General features: G+C 37.4%; 1 protein-coding gene across 1 annotated transcript in view; it reads right to left on the minus strand.

Moving 5' to 3' along the window:
* Positions 1–1,014: 1,014 nt before the first annotated feature.
* Positions 1,015–22,281, minus strand: part of Mei4 (meiotic double-stranded break formation protein 4) — a 122,762-nt gene continuing 101,495 nt past the window's right edge. The window contains exon 4 of the mRNA XM_051173918.1: positions 1,015–1,301. Coding sequence (XP_051029875.1) covers positions 1,032–1,301 — 270 coding nt within the window. The 3' untranslated portion in view covers positions 1,015–1,031. The remainder of the gene's footprint in view (positions 1,302–22,281) is intronic.

The following is a 22,281-nucleotide window of genomic DNA, read 5'->3' on the forward strand; positions in this document are numbered from 1 at the left end:
TATGTCCACTAATATTATCATTTTCTGTTCTTGTTTATGCAACCATTCCTAGGAGAGACTTTTAACAACAGTTTTCCTAGTAAATAATTCAAAAAATAATTCTGGAAGATGATATAATTTTATATACATTACAGAAGAAAATAGCAAGGTTTATTTTTTGGTACTAATGGCATTTAGGAATGGTAATTAACATATAAAACAGAATCATATGTAATTAACAAAGGAAAGAAAATTACATTATATTTTCTTTAAATTGCACAACAGGAAAGTACAAAATGTGTGCTCATTAAGCTTGTCTGTTATAATTCTAATAACTGAAATGAAGTAAAGGAAATTGTGTAATGGAAAAATGCAATCCAATACTTTTAATAAGAATAAAGTGTAGTTCTTGGAGGATATTAAAATTTATAATAGTATCCTTAATGACTTAATAATATGCAACTTTACTACATTTTAACAATCATTGGAGCAATAATGTTTTTAATCAACAGTAAATTTTTTTTAAAAACAGACATTTTAAAGAACTAATTAACAGTTCAAAAATGCTTAACAAACATGTTGATTATGTAAAATTAAAAAAAAAAACATTCGTTTCCAACGCCTTTTCTCCTTCTACAGAATTATCTTTCAAAATGACATCGGTAAAACTATATAATACATTTGATGTTTTTACCATTTACCTAAACCTTATATTTAAGTATAAAAAATGACAGAAGTTTAATCTGTATTTCATTACAATTCGTACATTTATATCAGATGGAAATCTTTCACAATTTACTATAATTTCTGAGAGAACAGTTGGTCCATTTTAGAAAATGGAGCTGGACTATTGAGTGAAGTAGGTATAATACATGAACACAAGGGACATTACGAACTGAAATTGCCTGATTGGAATATAGAGCAGTAAATCATCATCTCCTATGCAGAAGTTTTATCACTAAATTGAGTTAATGATTAGGTTGGTCAATCAAACATTTAAAAATATCTTTGAAAAAATTTAATCACACCATTTTCTGATATACAGTAGATTGCTAAGGAAATGATTCATTCTCAACAGTCTCCATCTCTGCTGAGTTCAAAAGAATGCCTAGTCTCCATAAGTAAAAAGTAAATAAAGGAAATGCATCTGAGAGTTGGAAGATGGTTTCATCATGCTTCTGAAGAAATGTCTGGATTTCTGGGCTGCTGTGATCAATACGTAAAGCCGGATCTCCATGGGTCTCCTGTTGAAGAAGTTGTTCCAGAATCCAGAACAGAGAAAAAATATTTTCATAGCGTGTCACATCAAAATTGCCTTGACCCTACGAAGAAACAATATAAATGCATAAAGCACTGTGTGTGTTAGATCAGAAAATATTTATATAGGATTATATTGTCAGACAAAAGAAAAATTTCTGAGTGGTTTAAAGCCTTCTTTCTTCCTGACTCCTTTGTTGGTGGAATGGGGAGACAACTAGATTGGTGGAGTGGGGAGAAAGAAAATAAATATTTAAAGGACTTTACAAACACCATGAATGATTTTTTCTTTTTCTTAATTCAATTTATTGATTTATTTTACACCTTGAGTGCAATTTCCCCTCCCTTTTCTCCTCCCATCCCTTCCTCACTGCCTTCTTCATTCACTCCTCTATTTCCGTTCAGGAAGCTGCAGGACTCGCATGCATGTCAACAAAGCATGGTATTTCAAGTTAAGGTTGGACTAAGCTCCTCCTCTTATATTAAGGTTGCACAAGGCATCCCAGTATGAGACATAGGTTCCTGGAAGCCAAGCAAAGCATTGGGGACACAGATTCATCTAAAGGACCTCAACATAAATCCAGTTTCACTGAAGCTGATAGGAAAGAAAGTGGGAAAGATCCTTGAATACAGTGGTATAGGAAATACATTCATGAGTAGAACACCAGTAGTGCAGACAATTTGATCAACAATTAATAAATGGGACTTCATGAAACTAATAATCTTCTGTATGGCAAAGGACACTATCAATAGGACAAAGTGGCAGCCCACTGAATGGAAAAATATCTTTACCAATCTCACATCAGACAGAGGCCTGATCTCCAAATATATAAAGAACTCAAGAAACTAGACATAAAAAAAAAATCCAATTCAAAAAAGGGGTACAGATCTAAACAGAGAATTCCCAACAAGAACCTCAAATGGACAAGAGACACTAAAAGAATCATTCAACAGCCTTAGACATCAGGGGAATGCAAATCAAAATTACTCTGATATTTCATCTTACACCACTCAGAAAGGGTAAGATCACAGACATTGATATGGGCTTATGTTGGAAAGCATGTGGAGTAAGGGGAACACTTCTCCACTGATGGTGGGCATGTAAACTTGAACAGCCACATTGGAAATCAATATGGAAGTTTCTCGGAAAATCTGGAATCAATCTACCTCAAGACCTAGCTCTACCACTCTTTGGTATATACATGAAGGATATATACCATAGGACACTTACTCATCTATATTCATATCAGCATTATTTGTAATAGCCAGAAACTGTAAACAACATAGATGTCCATCAACTGAAGAATGATTTTTTTCTTGATGACTTAGGAATCTTGAAATCTTTTTCTCCCAATGTTCTATACATTATCATTCCTAAAACCCCAATCCAAATGTATTAAAAGCAAATGTTTTAAAAAGAAAATTTTTCCCTAACAGCAAGAGATTAAGGTCAGGTGGACTGGGGAGTGGCTTGCAGTGTGGAAGAGCTCTATTGTGGATGCTGACCTATGTGTCTCCGGAACTCAGAAACAACTTCCTCTTGTTTGTGTTTTCCATCCACTTCTCTCTCAAACTCCAGCTGTGGATGCCAGAGCCCTGAAGGTAGGCTGGGAGCCAGCAGAGGGCGCACCCTCCAGCACCAAGCCTTGGAAGCTCCCTTCTACCTGTGTTTAGGAAATCTCCCAGCCGGTTTTCAATTACAAGGCTTTTTAAATTTTATTTTATTTTTTTTTCCTCAACTCAGTGTTAGGCAGCTCCTATTCCATTTTTTGTTTTGTTTTGTTAGAAGCACCTGGATGACACAGACATTGAAAACACCATGCTTGCTTGGTACAGGGTTCTGTGGCTACAATATATACTTCTACATCTTAAAATGGGCTGCTACCAGACTGTAAAAGTTTGCATTGGTCTTGTAGAGCCTAGAGTCTCTAGGTTTCATTGTGCCTATGATCTGGGCCCTAGGTATTGTACTCTAAGCATGTTTGGGTTCCCAATTACAGCACCCTTGCTGTGCATATAATTATCAATACAACTCTATGCTATAACAAAAAGAAGTCAATTATTGCCCAGGCCCCAAAGACATAGCCCACCCCCATATCCTTGTACTTCAGGCATTAGCTCTGTAAATGACTCAACATATGACTGATGCTACAAGCACTGTGGAATGACCTGAAAGAAAAATCCAATGACAAAAGGAACTGTATCAGCCACTACTGCTCTCTCTGGTGAAAGGAAAAAATCAAACAAAAACAAAAACCTGATTACCACATGCAATAACTTTCACTGACACTGCAGATATAGAGACCCTGGCCTACTAAGGATCTCTGTAGTATTCAGACCTCCTCTTACTAATCTCAGACAACCATGTTTAGAGGTTACATAGCTGCATTCTCCCTAACTCTCACCTGCCCCATTGGGAGAAAAGGCAGGGAAGGTTTACTACATCAAAATTAGTTTGTAAAATGCAACAGAAACAATTCCTCTATGGAACACATGGACAATGGTGTAAACAAACAAGAACTGTTAAAAAATCAAGAGGCATATCACAACAGATATATTAACCTTCCAGAATCTACACCAAAGATTGAAACACAAACTGTTTGATGAATAGTTTTAAATATTTATTCATGGAAACTCAGATCTGTTTAAGAGAAAAAGAGAAGTCAACAAAATCAAGATATAAAAATTAACAGACAAGTTAAAAAAAACATAAAGAGAAAATTTGGTTGGCAATGAAATTAATAAAATGAAAAATCAACAGCAGCATATATCAGAGTAGAAAAAAAGTCCATTATCCAAAACATAAAGTGAGAGGATAAATTTTGGAGATCAGTATGGCACCTCCTCAGGAAAATGGGAATCAGTCTACCACAGGACCCAGGAATCCCACTCTTAGGTATTGATCCACATCCATGCAACAAAGACATCTGTTCAACTATGCTTGTAGCAGCATTATTTGTAATAGCAAGAACCTGGAAGCAACCTGGATGCCCCTCAAACTGAAGAACGAATAAAGATGTGGCACATTTACACAATGGAATATTACTCTGCGGGGGGGTGGAGGGGGGAACAATGGAATCTTGAAATTCACAGGCAAGTGGGTGGAACTTGAAGAAACCATCCTGAATGAGGTAACCCAGTCACAAAAAGAGGAACATGGTATGTACTCGCTCATATATGGATTTTAGACATAGAGCAAAGAATCACCAGCCTACAATTCACACCACCAGAGAAACTAGGATACAAGGAGGAATCTAAGAGATTCATGCAAGTTCCCTCAGAGAAGGGGAAAGGAACAAGAAGGGGAAGTGAGTGGAGAGAGTGCTAGGAGAAAGAGAAGGGGAGGAGAGGAAAGCATGTGGGACTAGGAAGAGTGAGTCAGGGGAGGAACAGATGAGAGAAAAAAGAAAGAGAGAGAGAGACCATAAAAGAGGGAGCCATTATAGGTTTCAAGAGAAAACTTACTAGTGAAATGTCCAGAGACCTACAAGACTGACCCCCAACTAACAATTTGAGCAACAATGGAAAGGTTACCATAAATCCCCTTCCCTGATAATGAGATTGATGACTAACTTATCCACCATCATAGAGCCCTCATCTACTAGCTGATGGAAACAGAGGCAGACACCCACATCTAAACAATGAGCTGATCTGGAATCCAGATGCAGAGAGGGAGGACAAGCAAGGCTACAGAAACCCTCAGAGGCCGCTCACTTGAACAAGAAGGAGCTAATGGGCCCCAGACTGATAGCTGGGAATCTAGAATTGAACCAACTCAGACCCCCTGAACATGGGTATCAGAAGGCCTGAGCAGTCTAAGGGACCTCTGACAGTGGAATCAGGATGTATCCCTGTTCACAAAAGGACTTTGGGAGCACGTTCCCCATGGAGGGATAACTCCCTTAACCTAGATGCAGGAGGAGAGCATAGTCCCTACTCCAAATGAATTGACAGATTTAGATGACTCCTTCAGGAAGTGATAACCCTACATGTTGAGTGGGCGGGTGGGGGGGATGGGATGGGAGTGTGTTCGGGTGTGGGGGCATGGCATGGTGGAAGTGAGGGAGGGAGGAAGGGATGAATACGGAACTGGGATCAATATGTAAAATAAGAAAAAGAAATAAATAAAAACAAAACAAAAAAGGGAGGGGGATAACATAAAGAAAATAATTGGAAAAAATATAGATGATTTATAGGGAAGTAATAAAGAACAAATGTACCAATTCTAGGAGTGAAGAAGGAAAAGGTGACAATGGCCAGAAAGAATGTTTAAATCAATAATAGAGGAACATTTCTCAAACCTACAGATGGATTTACATGCCCAGGCACAAAAAGGGCATGCTAGCCAGTTTCAAAGTGAGTAAGACTGCACCACTACATATTATAATAAAATGTTCAAAAATAAAGGATGATAAAGATTATGAATTATCAAGGAAACGCACATTATACGTATGGAATTATCATCTGATTCAGTGGTAGAGAGTTCTCAGTAGAATGGTCACACTCTGGGAGACAGAGGGCAATATATTCAAACAGCAGAAGAGGAAAAATAAAAATGTCCCCACCAAAACAATATGGCATGGAAGGTCAGAAATGAGAAGTAGATGAAGACTTTCCCAGACAAGCCAATATTAATGTTATTTACCCTTGAACCTCTCTTTAAAAAATAAATGCAGGTGAAGGGAAGTCTTCAAGCTTAAAGAGAAACACCACACTACTCAGTAATTTAGTAACATGAAAATAGGTCAAAGAATAAAACAGACTGGTAATATGCATACAATTAAATTCAGAGTACTCTCATTTCTTAAACACTGCTTATAAATCAATTAAGTATTTAGTATGAAGATTAAAATGATAGTCTCAAAAAGATATAAATTATGAAACCAAAAGCATAAAATATGGAAAGTGAACATTTTATCAGATCTCAATTATCAGCTTAAAATAGCCTATTCTAATGATAGAACTCTTAATTACAAAATAAAACAATTAAAAGATAACTAGAAACATAAAAATATATGTAATCAAAAAATATCCCTAGAGAAAATGTGGGATCATGTAAAGGGGTTGAAAGAAAGGAACAAAAGGTATATAAAACAACCAGAAAACATCAACATGATAGTACTCAGTCAGTATCTCTCAATAGCTATGTAGTATATAAATGGATTAAATTCAAAGTACAGAGTGCTTTGTCTCAGTACCAACTCATACATCAACAACACAACTCTTGCATCTAAAATTCAGGGATCATTGCATTAGAGGGGGTTGAAAGAGCCAAAGAAACAGGAAGTTTGTTATGAGATTTTTGTCTTCTAGGAACATCAGAAACTGTACCCATACAACTTCATTAATGTAATTGTCTATGCATGAGATGGACATGGAAAACACTAATAAACATATAAACTCAGATGGGGAACGCCTAACCCTACACAGAGAACAGCAGACAACTAAGGGATGCTGAGAGGGAGAAGTAGTTTCCCTAGGAAGCTAAATTAGATGATCATATTTGACTTCCTCATTTCCTCATCAGTAAGGCCCTAGATTTCCTCAATGTATAAATGGACCAACTAAATCTTTATGTTCTCTCTTTCTTCTCTAGCATTAATTGTGTTAATTCGGATCTGAAAGATGCCAATATAAGTAAGTGACAAGGCTGCTGGGGAAGGTAAGTGCAAATAAAAATACTGGAAGACATTTCTACCCTTGTCTTTTCATCACTACTCCCATGGAGAAATATGGACATAGTCTTAAATGTAACAGTGTCATCTGGAAAGCCAGAGACAAATGACATAAAAAAGTGCCAGTGTCTTGAGGACACTGTGTCACCAGGCACATTCGACACTTAAGGATATACATACTGTCTGCAGTATGCTGGAATTCCTCTTGTTCATGTCCAACAATTTTTTATACAACAATGTATTTTTAATTAATACTTTTCATTTATTTTATATACTGAACACAGTTTCCCCTCCCTGCTCTCTTCCTGTTTCCTCCACAACCTCCCATCTACCCCTCCCCCTTCTATTCCTCCTCCTTCTTCATTCACAAAGAAATAGGCATCCCATGGCCTTGAACAAAGCATGGCACATCAAGGTGCAGGAGGACCCAGCTCCTCCCCCTGCATCAAGGCTGGCTGAGGTAACCCAGCATGGGGAACAGGTTCCCAAAATTCAGCTAAGTGCCAGCGCCAGCTCCAGGTCCTGATCTCACTGCTAGGAGCCTTACAAACAGACCAAGATACACAATTGTCACCACAGGTAAAGGTGGGATTTGGACTGTCCCACACAGACTCCTTAACTGAGGGTCCAGAGAAGAAAGAGAAGACTGTGGAACCCCCAGAAACAGGTGACCTGCAGGAGCTCATGGGCTCTGGATCAATTCCATCTTTTACAACTTACTTTTACGGGATTTACTTAGGCAGTGAAGTTTTCCAGTTTCCTTGGCCTTGAAAATCACTGCTTTCTGTTCCGTCTTGTACAGAAAAGGGACAAAAAGAAAGCCAGAATTTCTGGTAACAGAAACTGTACAAACAAAATACAAGGGAAAAAAAATGAGGATAGAAGGAAGAGGAAGAAAGAAAGATAGAAAGAAGGAAGGAAAGGAAAAAGAAGGGAAGGAAGGAAGCAAGGAAGGAAGGAAGGAAAGAGGGAAGAAAGAAAGAAAAAAAGAAAGAAAGAAAGGAACTGTACACTCGAGGACTAGTTTGTAGTTTGGATGTTTATATTTAACGTCAAAACATGAAAATGCAGTAGCCCATTAACAATGTGATACTTCAGGCGTGGTGCCATGGGGACACAGCATTGCAGCCTGGCCTGCAGGGAAACAAGCAGCCTGCCATAGAAAGTGTTAAGACACACACCACATTTTCATATTGCCACAAAAGCAGGAGCCGTGATGGTGGGGTTAGGATTTTAGAGAGAAGAAAATTAAGTCAAAGACTATGGCTGTATAATCTAAATGTTAAATTAAATGTTCACTTCATATAATATATCATTAGCTTGGTATTCTATGTGCCAGATTTTGTTAGACAGGAGAAAAAGTAAGATACAAGTAAAATTAGTCTTCTCCTAAGAGAATGAATTCAACACAGCACTTTAAGAAAAAGGTCAGTTGTCACCATGATAATTAAGTGGGAAAGTTGCCCCTGACCTTTACTGAGTTATCCATTTTATTTAGTAGACAGCAAAGATAGCAAAGTAGACTACAGAACAAGATTTTCCTGGGGAAGAAGTTCACTCTCTTAGCTATTTGCTAAGACCCAGTGAAGACAATGCCCAATCACACTTGCAGCCATGCAAAAGCTCAGAGCAAGGACTCCTAGGTGGACCCACCCATCTACAAAACCAATGGCCTGATTGCAGGGAAGCCCCTACTGTCTCACACTATGCCTCCTTTAGAAATGCAAGAGACTTTCCCTCTACCTGCAGTGAGTGTGTTGGGCCTATACCAAGGGCATGAGCTCCGGTCAGAGCAGAGTGTAGTTAATTATGGAAGGTTTTTCTAAAGATGAATTTTGAGCTGTGGCAAAGTGTTTGTATAGACTCTGGTATCATCCTTTAATCAAAGGCCCTGGGAAGGACACTACAAAGGACAGACATAGTGGGTTAAACTTCATTGAAGTTCCTATATACCAGTATGCTTACCTGCCTAAAATGTGGAATCCTGGAGATTATTTCTAGGAGGATTTTGTTTAGTTTGTGAGCTAACTTTGGTGAAAGTTTCTGCATTATTAAAATTGGGATTTGGGATTTTGGTAGTTTACCTTGTTTCTGTGAGAAAGCGTTCAACAAGTATTCCAGGTTGTATTTACCTGAAGGTAGCCATCAAAAGAATATATGTGATAAGAATTTAAAAATCTGTTTTTCATTATAGGACTTACTTTAAAATGATATTTGCATTAACCAATATTATCTGGGTTTCTTAAATCTGTTTCTAGAGGCTGAGCTCACATGGTAATAACAAAATGAGTAGCTTTTATTTAAGAAGGCAATGTGTACAAAAATCATCAAAAAGAAGGAATGACAGGTATTTGTCTGACAATGGTATGGACTAAGGCCCGGGATAGGAACAAATGTGGCAAGGGTCCTTGCTTGTGAAGGAATCTCAGATAACAGAATGTTGCTAAGCAAGATTGTGTGACAGGAAATTTTCAACTTAACATAATTAATGACTTATTAAATTTACTAGGACATAATAAAAGTGAGTTCTTAAAAGGAATAAAATAATGAAACATTTAAATAACATTGATAATGCACAAATTTTCAAATAAGTATTACCTATTATGTTATCATCACAATAATTATTTTATAAAATTTGAAATAAACATAGATCCCCTACACTTAGGATGTTTTTCACATAGAGGGAAGATATAATTGTTGAAGGATCACACTGATGTCAACTCCTGTTTGCTTTTCAAGCTTCTGTAAATTGTATGCCTGGAATTGTAAAGCCATAGGAATATAATGTCATCTATTTCTTCTTGTCAAAAACATCTTTCACAGACCACAGTGGAACAACAGGTCCTTTCTCTTTTCTGAAGAAGAGTGTAGTACCAAGGACTCTAAATGTAGATAATACTACAAGGCCCATAGAAAGTTTAATTGCAGGATCAACAGTCTAATGTAGTATCAACAAATGTGAAAGGTCCTTTAAACTTTTTCCCTACCTTCGATACCCTAAAAAGATATTATGATTGAAAATCTAACTTCTTTTAATAAAAAATATAATTTTCCAGTTATCTAAGATGAAATGTGGATACTCCAAATCTATCCTAGATCTTAGTCAGTAAAAATCAGGTTTTGGTACATAACCCAATAATACCACAGACACTTTCAAAGTACTTTAAGATTTTGTGTTTTCCTTTTCCCCTAGAGAAGATCTTGCATTTTGATTTTCACTTAGAATTTTGCTGGTTAGTATATCAGGCAGGTTGATAAGTATGACAAACAGTTGACAGCAACATTAATTCTCAGATTTCTTTACTGAAAAACAGAGTGTTTCTGATACGGGGAAGATGCATTTCTGTGCTATCAGCCAACATCACAAAGGTTTAGCCTGCATTCTTTCCGCTCTCTCAGGATCTGAGATTTTAATTTTTCTGGCTATCCATCCCAGCCACAGATTCTTCCTTATCATATTTACATCAGATAATGGTTGGACATATGTTTCAAATATGAGTCATTTGTTTGTTTTGCTTTGTAGCACAAATCTTGACAAAATAATAGAAACGAGGTGATTAAATTGCTAGTATAAAGGCCACTGAGGAAGAAAAGCAGCTGGAAGAGGTACAGTTAGACTCTCAGGACTAAGACAAAAACAAAACAAAACAAAACAATAACAACAACAGGTGAAGGGAGGGATCTAAAGGTAGGGTTCTTGGTAGAGTAAATAAAATGAAATACCCAAAAATGTGTTCAACAGATTTTGCAGTAAGAGAGGTACAAGCTAAAATAACTTGGAGATTTCATCTTAACCCCATCACAATGGTTAAGATCAACTCAAACATTGACAACAAATGCTGGCGATGCTGTTTACAAGGAGGAACTCTCATTCATTACTGGTGAATATATAAATTGGTGAAGCAGTTCTGGAAATTAATATGAAGAATCCCTGTAGGAATTAAGACCATGGCTAAGAATTCACTACCCCCTGTTGCCTTCAGGGCAGAGAGCTGTAACTGCAGGAAAACAAAAACATGTTTTCTAAGGCAAAATGCTCCTTTGGTTTCCACAACTCTGAAAGCACCCTAACCAGTCCAGTCCTTGGAACCTGAAATGACTAACTGCTACCCGCTGCTTCCCCCTCATCCATCTGATCCCGGGGTATAGGTATATAAGCCAGCCCCCGGAGTAAAATAAAAAAGAAAAAGCCTTCTTAACATCAAGCAAGAGTCTTGTGTTGTCAATCCGACACCTTCCACAGAAGCTTGGTACCCTTGTCGTGCAGGTGCAGCAAATCCCCAGAAAAGTAAAAATAAGTCTACATATGTCCCAGCTGTACCACTATGAAGGATTTGACATCAAAGTCCACAGATTTTTCAGTGGTGTTTATTGGTGCTGAGGTCCCAATAGGCAAAGTAAGGAAACAAGGTAAATCTCTTTGAACAAACAAATTAACACTGAAAATGTGGCATATATACACAGTGGAACACTATTCAGTGTAAAGAAAAGTAATAACATTAAAATTTCAGGTAAATGGGTGGACCTATAAATGATTTTATTGAATGAGGTAACCCAGACCCAAAAAGACAAATGTAACTTATTCTCTCTCAATCTCTAAATTTCCAGATGTGCCCATACAACATGGAATAACCCAGACAACAGGAAGGTATGAAGGGACCATAGGCAAGGGGTGAGTGAGATTGGAAGGAAATAATTCAATACAGGAGACATGAAGTAGGTAGCTGGGAAACAAAATGGAGACAAACTGGGGAGGAGGCTGAAAGATCAGTACAGAAGGGAAAGGGGAACAAAGGACAAATAACCCAAGGTTGTTTGGTAAAGCCTCAATGAATCATATATTATATTTACCTAAAATTATACACATACATATAATGCATATACATATTCATATATACACACATACATATATATAATTTTAAGGCACACACAGAGCACAAATGAAAGTCCTAACAGCTGCAATACTCATGAGCAACAAAAATGACCAACATTACAAGACTTTACAAAAGGTGCAAAAAATAGCATTTACACATGTGTAATAACTAACAGTTGTCTAATTGGATTTAAGGTCCTTTGAACAGGAAGGAAATCATGTCTGGTGCTGAAATAAGTTCTAGGCAGTTTCCCAGGGCCACTAAAGTTGGGGCAATAGAAAAGAATCTATCTCCACCACTTTGTAGAACCACGTGATTCCTGGTTGCATTCTACACCTTATCTTCATAATCATAGATATGGGTATCTAGCACCCACTATCAAAGAAGACTTTCCTTATAGCAAATGGAGAACATCACCAAAACCACAACGGGATACAATTCAGATAACAAAGCATGGGGAGCGTGTCCCTGATGGATGCATCTACAGCACAGTTTTTGCATCTGGGGCTCAGGGAACATCATGAAAGACAGGGCATAAAGATTGAAGAGCTAGAATTTCAGGAAGTTGGTGAAACAGTGTCTCCAAGAAGAGGCTGCATAAACATGGCTACAAAAATGGCACAAGCAATGGACATATTAATGTGAGTAGGGGGAAACTTTGTGGCCTCACACCTTTATACAAAGAATTCGAGGCAACTATTAAGTGCCAGGAAAGGGGAGAATTAGCTTCTCTCACAGATGAGCACCCATGCTGATTGTTCAATGCAGAGTGGCCAGGCTTGAAATCCTATACTCACACAAAACAAAAAATGGACTTGGTTGTACTTATATATATGTCCATACACTTATACACATGTTTACGTATATAACATGTATATAAATAAAGAAAAAGAGGTAGCTTGAGGGGTTGTGAAGGGAGGAAGGGAGAAGTAATTCAATTCAATTTTTACTTAACGACATATTTTAAAAAGAAAGAGAAATCAATAAAGAAATGGTCAAAGATTCGACCAAACAGAAATAGAAATAATAAAAGAGCAAAACTTTTGCGTAAAGAAAACCTTACATACTTAACTGTGTTAAAGCATTTAAAGGCTTTCAAGTGCTTTGTTACCATGTATTTATATGACTTCAATTAAATAATCACATTTGGAATGTAATTGCTTGTTTCTTATAGCCTGAAATAAATTTTACTTTTCTTAGAAACTAAAACATTTTGTTAACATTACAAGGTGACATATAATTTATTTAAATATAATGCCTGAATTTAATATAACAGTGACATTAAATAAGCAACACAACAAAAACCCTTTAGATCTTCCCAGAACGTTTATTTTTTCATGAGGCAAATACTAGTATTTTATTGCCAGTCCTCGTTTTTTTTTAATCTAATTCATTATGTTTCACATGTACCGAATGAAATTGTTGGCTAAAAGAAACAATTATTGGGAATAAAACTTGCTTATCTGGACACCTACCTTCCAAATGTTAAGGATCTAGGATCTGCACATGCAGGCAGTGCAGTGACCCCAGGAGACTTGCCTCCTATGGCTCTCTGCGTAGGTAGTCTCATATAAAGAACTCATTTTGAGGGCAATGGGATGGAGAAGGAAATGCTGTTTCAAGAAATTAACAGAAGTAAGAAATGAGAGCAAAGGGGAAGGTAGGAAACATTGTCAAGCAGTCAGGCACATTACTTGGTATTTTAGAATGGGAATGGATGTCACTTGAATGTGCTTCCATGGACATGAACCTAATACCACACAGATGGAAAGCAGGCAGCAATTCAAGGAAATGTGTAAATGATGGAGACTGAGCTCAATCGTGTAGCTAATAAGTCAATCAATCATTACCTAATAAAAGAGTCATTAAAACTCTGGACAGCTGAGCTTGCTAGAACTTCCTGGATGGTGAACAAACCACTATACTAAGTGGCTGAAGCAACAGGAAGAAGCCACATAAACACAGCAGTGCACATTCCCAACAGTCACCTTAAGCATCTCTTAAGCTGGCTGATCTGGTTATAAAATCTTAGTAATACAAACAAAACAGAACAAACCAACAACACATATACATACTCCCTACATTTTCTTGAGTTCTGTGCCCCTGTAGCAATTGGCTGAGCTAGAGGGATACTGTGGGAACTCCCTCACTTTTACAGCCAGCCATTTAGTCAGAAATGCAGGTCCCCAGGGGACCCCTAAAGTTGCAATCTGGCTTCTGGAATGAGAAAAAATTTTACTAGGTATTGCCTTTGACCTCTGACACTTGTGTTAATTCCAGCTGTTTGACATCAGCACCACATTAAACTGACTTGAATTTTATCACACCCTGAGAGTCTTGAAGTGAGGTAAATTTTTGCAGGTATGCAAATGACTTAATGAAGCTACAGGCTATAAAATTTCACAAATCTTTCTGCTCATATTAATGCCATTTTAATGGCCCCACATAATGCTATTTAATTAGGTAACTTCTTCTGTTTAAAAGCAGTTTTTTTTTCTTTTAGCTAAATTATCTTCTGACTAAAGAAGTTGCAAAAAGGAGACACATGCAAGTATCACAAAACGTGAGGTAGAGAGAGGCAGGAGCACTGGGAAGTTAAAATTGCTTTGCACATCCCAACCTCTGCAGGGCAGGGCTGTCATCTGGAAAAATGCAACCAGCTATGAGACTGAATTCAGAGCTTTTCCAATTTTGATCCAGGTAGTTATCTGAGCTATTATGTGAGTCAGACAGAAGTCATCTAAAAGAAAAGTTCTACTTTCTCTTGCAATGGTTTTATATAATTTTTTGAAAGCACATTTTACTCTGTGTTTCAATAAACAGCAGAGCTGGGAGGTTAGTTCAGAAAAAGAGCTCCATCCGAGGAAAGCAGAGAACAGGGAACACTGAAAAATCTCCCCTCGAAGACACGTGATTCAAACTGAAACCCTGACCTGCTTTCAGCATAGGAGTTTAAGATATCTTTGAACATTAACAAATTTGTGTTTATTAATGGAGAGCTAATATTCTGCAGAACATTTACTAAGAATAGTAAATGATAAACATGATGAATACAAGATTTAAAAGACTCTGTCATTGTTAGAAAAAAATTGTTAAAATGTTTTTAAAAAGTCACATTTATTTGACAACACTAAACATAGTTATTCTAAAGAAATAAAATAGCACCATGTTTTAGTCTTCTGACTCCCTACATATAGAATCTAATGGGTGTTTTGGTTTGTTTCAGAGCTAATAAACCCCTAGTAAGGGGAGCACATTCTAAAGGAAAACTTCTGCCCAGTCTTCTGACGTTATTTTGCTTATGACTACCATGAGGAGGTCTACCAGCACCTTTCCTGTGTTGTAAGGTGACTCTATGATCCCTCCATAGGCTGGCTTTTCTGGAGTATGGCATGGAGGATGGGTGACATCTTCTTTTAAAACTAGTGTCACTCAAGGGGTCACGGATATACTGCTAAGCTCTTTGCAGCACTTGCAGAGTAAGCCAGAAAGTGACTTGTATGCTTAGCACATGTCTGTGGAAAAACAATTCACCTTCATTTATTCACAGCCACATTTTAAAATTAAAACTTGTGTGTAAGCTTTATGTGCAAGGGTACAAATACAAAGTCACACAAATGTTTTCTTCAAGATGTATGCAAAACAGACACAGATTTGCCATCATAGGCCTTATTCTCAAGTAGTGTAAGCATGGAGTGAACAGCTGTGTAAACAGTTATCTTTCCCATTGTGTTAAGTGGTACTATGGAGGAATCTGATTTTAGAGTACTCCTCTTCTGCTGCTGCGGTGGCTTTACTGATTTTCATCAATAATGATATCTGTCTCCTTCTAAGGCACAGCTGCATAACCATAACATCTTACAGGGATAGCTTCCTTTTGTTGACCTAATGGTCTCTCTGTTGAGAGCTTGATCCTGGTCATGATGGAAACAAACAGAGTTCTGAGGATGGAAAATAGAGTCCCTCACCCTACCCCCAGGAAGTGCAGTTTTAAATAATTTCCACTGTGCAGGAAATGTATATGCTGTATCATATTTTTTAAATGTGGCTGTATCATAATTTTTAAGGTTAGCACTATCCATTTGCTTCACATGTGCAGCCCCAAATTCAATCTCAAGCACAGAAAACAAAGGAAAATCAAACAAAATATGCCCAGAATCAGACTGTTGATAGGTCATGTGAAGCCATATCAGATTTGATGCTGAGATTTCTTTCTCAGATGCAGCAGGAGAGATCCTATTTTCACATCCCCTTTGCTAGCCAGTTTTTATTGGGTAATTGAGACTACTGATTTTTTTTTAAAAGGTATCAGTGATCAATGACTGTTGACTTTTGTTATTTTGGTTTTGGTGGTGGTGTGTAATGTGCGTGTCCTCCCCTTTCTTTGATTTTGTTATTCAGTTTAATTTATTTCTGTGTTTTCATGGCTGTAATTAATCTCCTTTTCCTTCTAGCATCTTCTGTGGGGCTGTTTTTGGTGATAAATATTGATTATATTTGGTTTTATCATGGGATATCTTATTTTTCTTATCTATGGTGATGGAAAATTTTGCTGGGTTTGGTAGTCTGGACTGGCATTTGTGATCTCTTAGAATTTACAACACATCTATCCAGGCCCTTCTGGCTTTAGAGACTCCATTGAGAATTCAGGTGTAATTCTAATAGGTATGCCTTGATATGTTACTTGATCGTTTTCCCTTGTAGCTTTTAATATTCTTTTGTTGTAATTTTATATGTTTGGTATTTATTATGTAGTGAGAGGAATTTATTTTCTGGTCCAATCTGTTTTCTGTTCTGTATGCTTTTTGTACCTTTATAGGCATTCTTCTTCTTCAGGTTAGGAAAAATTTCCTCCATGATTCTGTTGGAAACATTTTCTATATCTTTGAGTTGGGATTCTTCTCCTTTCTCTATACCTATTACTCTTAATTTTGGTGTTTTCATAGTGTCCCAGATTTCCTTGATGTTTTGTGCCAGGAGTTTTTTTAGATTTAACATTTTCTTTGACCCATGTATCTATTTCTTCTGTCATCTCTTCTACACTTGAGATTCTCTCTTCCATCTCCTGTATTCTGTTGGTGAAGTTGCTTCTGCAGGTCATGTTTGAAGTCCTAAAGTTTTCATTTCCAGAATTCCCTCAGCTTGGGTTTTCTTTATTGATTCTATTTCCAGTTTCAGGTCTGAAGCCGTTTTATTTTTCTTTTATATTGTTTGGTTTCCTAGATTTTTTAAAAAGATATTCATTAATTTCCTCTTTAAGGTCCTCTATCATAGTCATAAAAGTTGTTTTAAGGTCTTTTTCTTGTGCTTCATTTATGTTGGAGTATTCAGGGCCTGCTACACTAAGAGATCTGGGCTCTAGTGGAGACATTTCCCTGGTTTGGGATGATTGAAGGTATAGTCCCTAACTTCCAGATTTGTCTTTCCTAGTGAAAAGATGGAAAAATACCGCCTCACTCTCCAATGACCACAGGAAGCTAGACATTTAGAAAAGCCCTAAATACCTTAAATTCAATTCAAGTTTCAATTTGTATTTCCCTTTTCCCTCCCTCCCTTTGTTTACTTCCTTTTTCTTTCTCTTGCAGAAAGTTTCTATTTATCTTCCCAATTTAAGATTCACTAGGATACTTTGCAATTGAAGTTGCTATGTTATCTTGTCTAACTATTTTCTAAGTCATGACAATTTCAATTTGAACTACTTCAATGGATAAGTAAATAGAATGACTTGGCAAAATCATGGTGGGGTTTCTGTTACTGGACATTGTATCAACAGAATTGACATTTAAGGAAAGGCAGGGGAAACAGATATTTATTGAAAACCAGAGGTTTTAACTCAACATTTAAATTCCCATTGAAGCCTCAGAGGATTAGGTAGTACAATTATCTCTTTCTGTCTTAAAGCGAAAGAAAGAACCAATGCAGGCTTGGGTCACAACAAGATTCTCTCCTAAGTCTGAAGTATTATTTCTTGTCCTAAATCCCAATGTCTATTTGTGTGACCCCTGAGTTCAGCAACTTATTGATTTATGTCATTCCAGAGAAAGATCTGAAGAAGATGTGATGAATTGTATAATCTTTCTGGTTTAAGTTCTTTGAAGACTTCAATTAGCCCACTCCTTGAACACTGGTTTGATAAATTCTGTACTGACTGGAGCTCCCTGATGATGCGCATAGAAAGTGGCACAGCCATCACTTATGCTGTATGATATGCATTCTACCACTAACTATGGTGTCACTCATCCTCTTGATGCTTTCTATGTTTTCAAAATATGTCAATTCTGTTGTCACAGAAATTTATTATTAATATGTTTATTTTAATATAAAACAGCGTGTTGAGTATTCAGTGTTTGTTATTACAGCAACAATTTCTTTTCCCAATTTCTAAGTTTCTGATCTTGAAAGTCCCACAAATCCCTTACAAGTCTATTTTACATACCCTTTAAGGGCAATTTTATATTCCCCAGACTTGAAATAAATCTATAGGGTCATATACTTTTTAATCATGTTAAATATAGCAGAATGTTAACCTATCATTTAACTACACTTTGATCACAAGTAATTCCTTTACATATATCAAAACAAACAAACAAACACGCAAACAAACAAAAAACACTTATTCTCACAGCCACATATTCATGTACCTTTTCCTAATGGCCTGTTATAGGCTATATAACATGGAGAGCATCTTTTACAATGCCCTAAATGATGTGGAAACTGCTTTCTATGTTTTGTTAAAAAAGATAGGGAATATGTATCCAAATGTGAATGTGTACAGACACAGACACACACACACACAGACACACTAACACACACCTCTACCACCCACCCACCCACCCACCCACACACACACATTGATTACCAAAAGAAATGAAGGCCCCAGTGGAGTTCAGGGCCTCATCACCTTTGTGAAAGGAAATGGGTTTAGAACTTCTGGCAGGGAGGAGCCTACAGGGAATGGGCTGTGTGGCCAAGTCTTTCAACAGACTGAAAACAGAAGCGGTCTCCTATCTGGCTTTCCTTTTAAAGGTTCTTCTTCAGTGCCTCCCTACAAGTGCGATTTTTCCAGGTTAGAACTTTCTTATGGTATGGTCTCACGTACATGTTAGTCCCATACAGTAAAACTGAATTTCAAATATGTTTATATTATATCATGGCAACATTTTCCTGAGCATCTTTCCCTTCTTACATTAAACAGTGAGTGAGCACTGAGCAGTCCAGCCAGTCCACCCCTCCCCCAACTTTGCTGACCTACAATGCCCCCACTTTCTCTTTAGTTCTGGTTCAATTTTAAAGGAGAGATTAATCATGCGGTATTTGAATCCTCTCTATATTCTCTAGAAGGGTTAAGGAACCCAAACCACATGACTAAGCACACAAGCATGAATACTACCATGGGCCTCACTACATTACCACTGAACCGCCTTGGAAGGACCACTCAGAACCATTGCCCAGAAATGCATCCCCTTCCCACATCTCCCCGAATGCAAACTTACATTGGTCTTTAGTCTAAAATAATTGTATAGCAAAAGCTGTTTTAAAATGAAGTCGTTTTAATAATCTATTACCAGAAAGCAGTTCAGTTAGAAATCATACTGATGTGCTATAAAGAACTAATAATGTGACTTCCTGCTTGAAGCCAGCATATTGCAGCTTCATCCAGGCCATAATTGCATTTTTTTTGGTCAACAGTTTGAATGACACAAAATTATCTGTTCCAGTCTAATATTGTCCTTGAACTACTCTGTTCAAATGTCTTAAACAAAATGTCATTCTTGAATTAAAGAAAGTTAAATGAAAGAAATGAACTCTTAACTTTACCATTTGGACAGAGAGCTTGTAAATAAGTGGCACTCATGGGCAGTATCGTCTTGTTTGAGGATGCTGAATGGAGAGGGACTGTGTTCCCCCTCCTTGGGATTCTCCATGATAACATCACACAATGTTTACCTAAACAGTCAAGTTCACCTGAGTCCTCCTGCCTCTTCACTCCCTTTTGAGCTTGCTCCTCCTACTTAGAAACACACTGTAGAACTTAATCTGTTGCTCTCCAGTTTTAGGTAGGACAGTCTGGAGAAAAAGGAGTGTCATGTCTCTGCTGGCCCTGTCTTCCAAAGTCATCCCAGGAAAAAAATTACAGATTTTTATCGAAGTTTCCAGGCACTTATAGCTCAGCTCAGTGTCTCCCAATTCATCATGAAGGTACTAAATACCCATCTTACCATCCAATCAGCCAATTCATGTGTTAACCAGCTATTTATCCCAAGTACTGGTTTGCCAGGGATGCTGCAGTGAGGTAACATTGCTTGGGTGACACAAATGACAGTTATATATTTTCTCACAGCTCCAATGGCTAAGTCCATGACTAGATGTCAGCAGCATTGGTTTCCTCTGAGGCCTGGCTTCTTGGTACCTGGTTTCCAATACCTTATCACTGCAGTACACATGCTACATAATATTTGGGCACTGCTACTGGTGGTCTTATAGGTGACTGAAGGATGATGAGTAAGCACGAAGAATGGATTTATCCATCCCTACCCAACGCCGGCTAGGTTATCCACTATTAGATTCATTCTATGGAGATATTCTCCACAGACTTGACAGTCTTTTGACTGAAACACTGAGTTTAGGGTCTTGCTTTCATTTCTCTCTCATTACTCTCAACATCTATAGTTATTTGAACACCAAAATGCAGAAATCATAGAACATTTTATGTGGAGAAAGAAGACAGGCATATCAAGAAGAAAGTTTAGTGAATAGTGCTGTGAATTCTTCAGTCATTAATAAAATAATATTAATTTTACAAAGCAAAATCTAAGGGCATGTTTGGTGGTATACATGTGATCTTCATGGAAAACTTTTTATGAGTGCATAATTAATGTATAATGAGTTAACATATCCCAGTGTTACCTTTCATGATTAAATAGCCATACTGCTGGTTACTTCACAAGATTCCTGCAGGACTAGGGAAAGTAAGCCAAACTAATATCTGCATAGATTATCCTTAGAATTGAAATGGAAGTCACCACTGCAATGAGAAAAACAGTTACCTTTATACACTAAGTGCCTCTCCTCATTGCTGCCAGCATCCACTTTTCTTTGCCTTTTTATCTTCTCCTGTGGGCCTACTTAAGTTTCAGATACTACTCATCCATAAGCATGGCTGAGAGTGCTGTTTCCTAAACTGTGTTTAGCTAAAATATTTCTTTAGTTGAGGGATATATAATAATGACAATTACTCTTATGATTTTATTATAAAATTGCTTCTATTAGCAATAATGTAAGAGGTCATGCAGCATCTACTATGTGCCAGACAATGGGCTAAGTACTTCACACATGCTACATTGCTTTATCCTTACAACTACTTCTGAAGAGCCTAATAACACACATTGGGCAGATGAAGAAGCTCAATCATAAAGAAGCTGGCTAATTAACAAGTTACTAAACTATCAAGTTCCTGAATAGCTTTTTCACTCACAGCTGCTTGATTTCAGAAGCTAAACCTGCTGCAAATAGCCCCTCAGAGGACATCTACACAGACTTTAGAATGAGGAAGGGCATCTAAGAATGTTAAAATTTATGAGAGACAAATCAGGACATTTTCATACCACAAAGGACCCTAAATTATCTATAGCTCCATTTTTCTAAGAAAGAAAATTAATGGTGTTTGATCTAAGAAGCAGTTTGAGTACAAACTCTCATTTTAAGGACAGCAACTGCAACTGTTGGACAAAAGATCCTCACCTTGAAAGTTGCATAGGTAAACTGTGCAAAGGTTTAAGAGGTAGATAATTCACTGACCATATAAACCTTTGCTATCCAACAAAAGAACAGCCTGGAGGAAGAGCCACTGATGGAGACTGTCTGAGGAAAAGGCAAAACATAGTGATCACTAATGAACAGAAATATGATTGAAGGTAAGGCCTATAAGGGCAATGGGGTTGAGAGGAATTCTGCATGAAAGAAAGTGATGCTGTTGTCTGCATAAGGACACCAGAGACCATAATCAGCTAGGAAATATTGAGCCTTGGGTAAATAGACTTTGAAGGACAACAGATTTGAGAAAATCCCTGAGACACACATGTAAGGAATATACTCAAGATTGTATCAGAGGCTCCTTGTTAGACTCTGAAGCATAAGAAAGATGGCACTTTTGCAAATGGGGTTTGGATGAGAAAGGCGGGTTGTTAAATAAGGCAATGCTTCTTCCCTCCCCCTTTGTTTCATAGATTTCTTTCTTTCTTTTTTCTTTTTTTTACAAATATCAACATATTTTATTTTAAAACAATATTATTTTACATACCAATTTCAGTTCTCTCTCCTTCCAGTTCTCCCACTTCCCCTACCATCTCCCTACCCCACCCCCCATCCACTCCTCCCAGAGAATAAGGCCTCACCCAAGGCTTCTTAATTAAATCAGGTAAGTCTATAGCACTTCAATGCAGTTTTATGATCTCTGCTACCATCCACCAGAGTCTGAACAGGTTGTCTAATAAAAC

Source organism: Phodopus roborovskii, unplaced genomic scaffold, assembly GCF_943737965.1.
Source record: "Phodopus roborovskii unplaced genomic scaffold, PHOROB, whole genome shotgun sequence".
NCBI classification, from domain to species: Eukaryota; Metazoa; Chordata; class Mammalia; order Rodentia; family Cricetidae; genus Phodopus; species Phodopus roborovskii.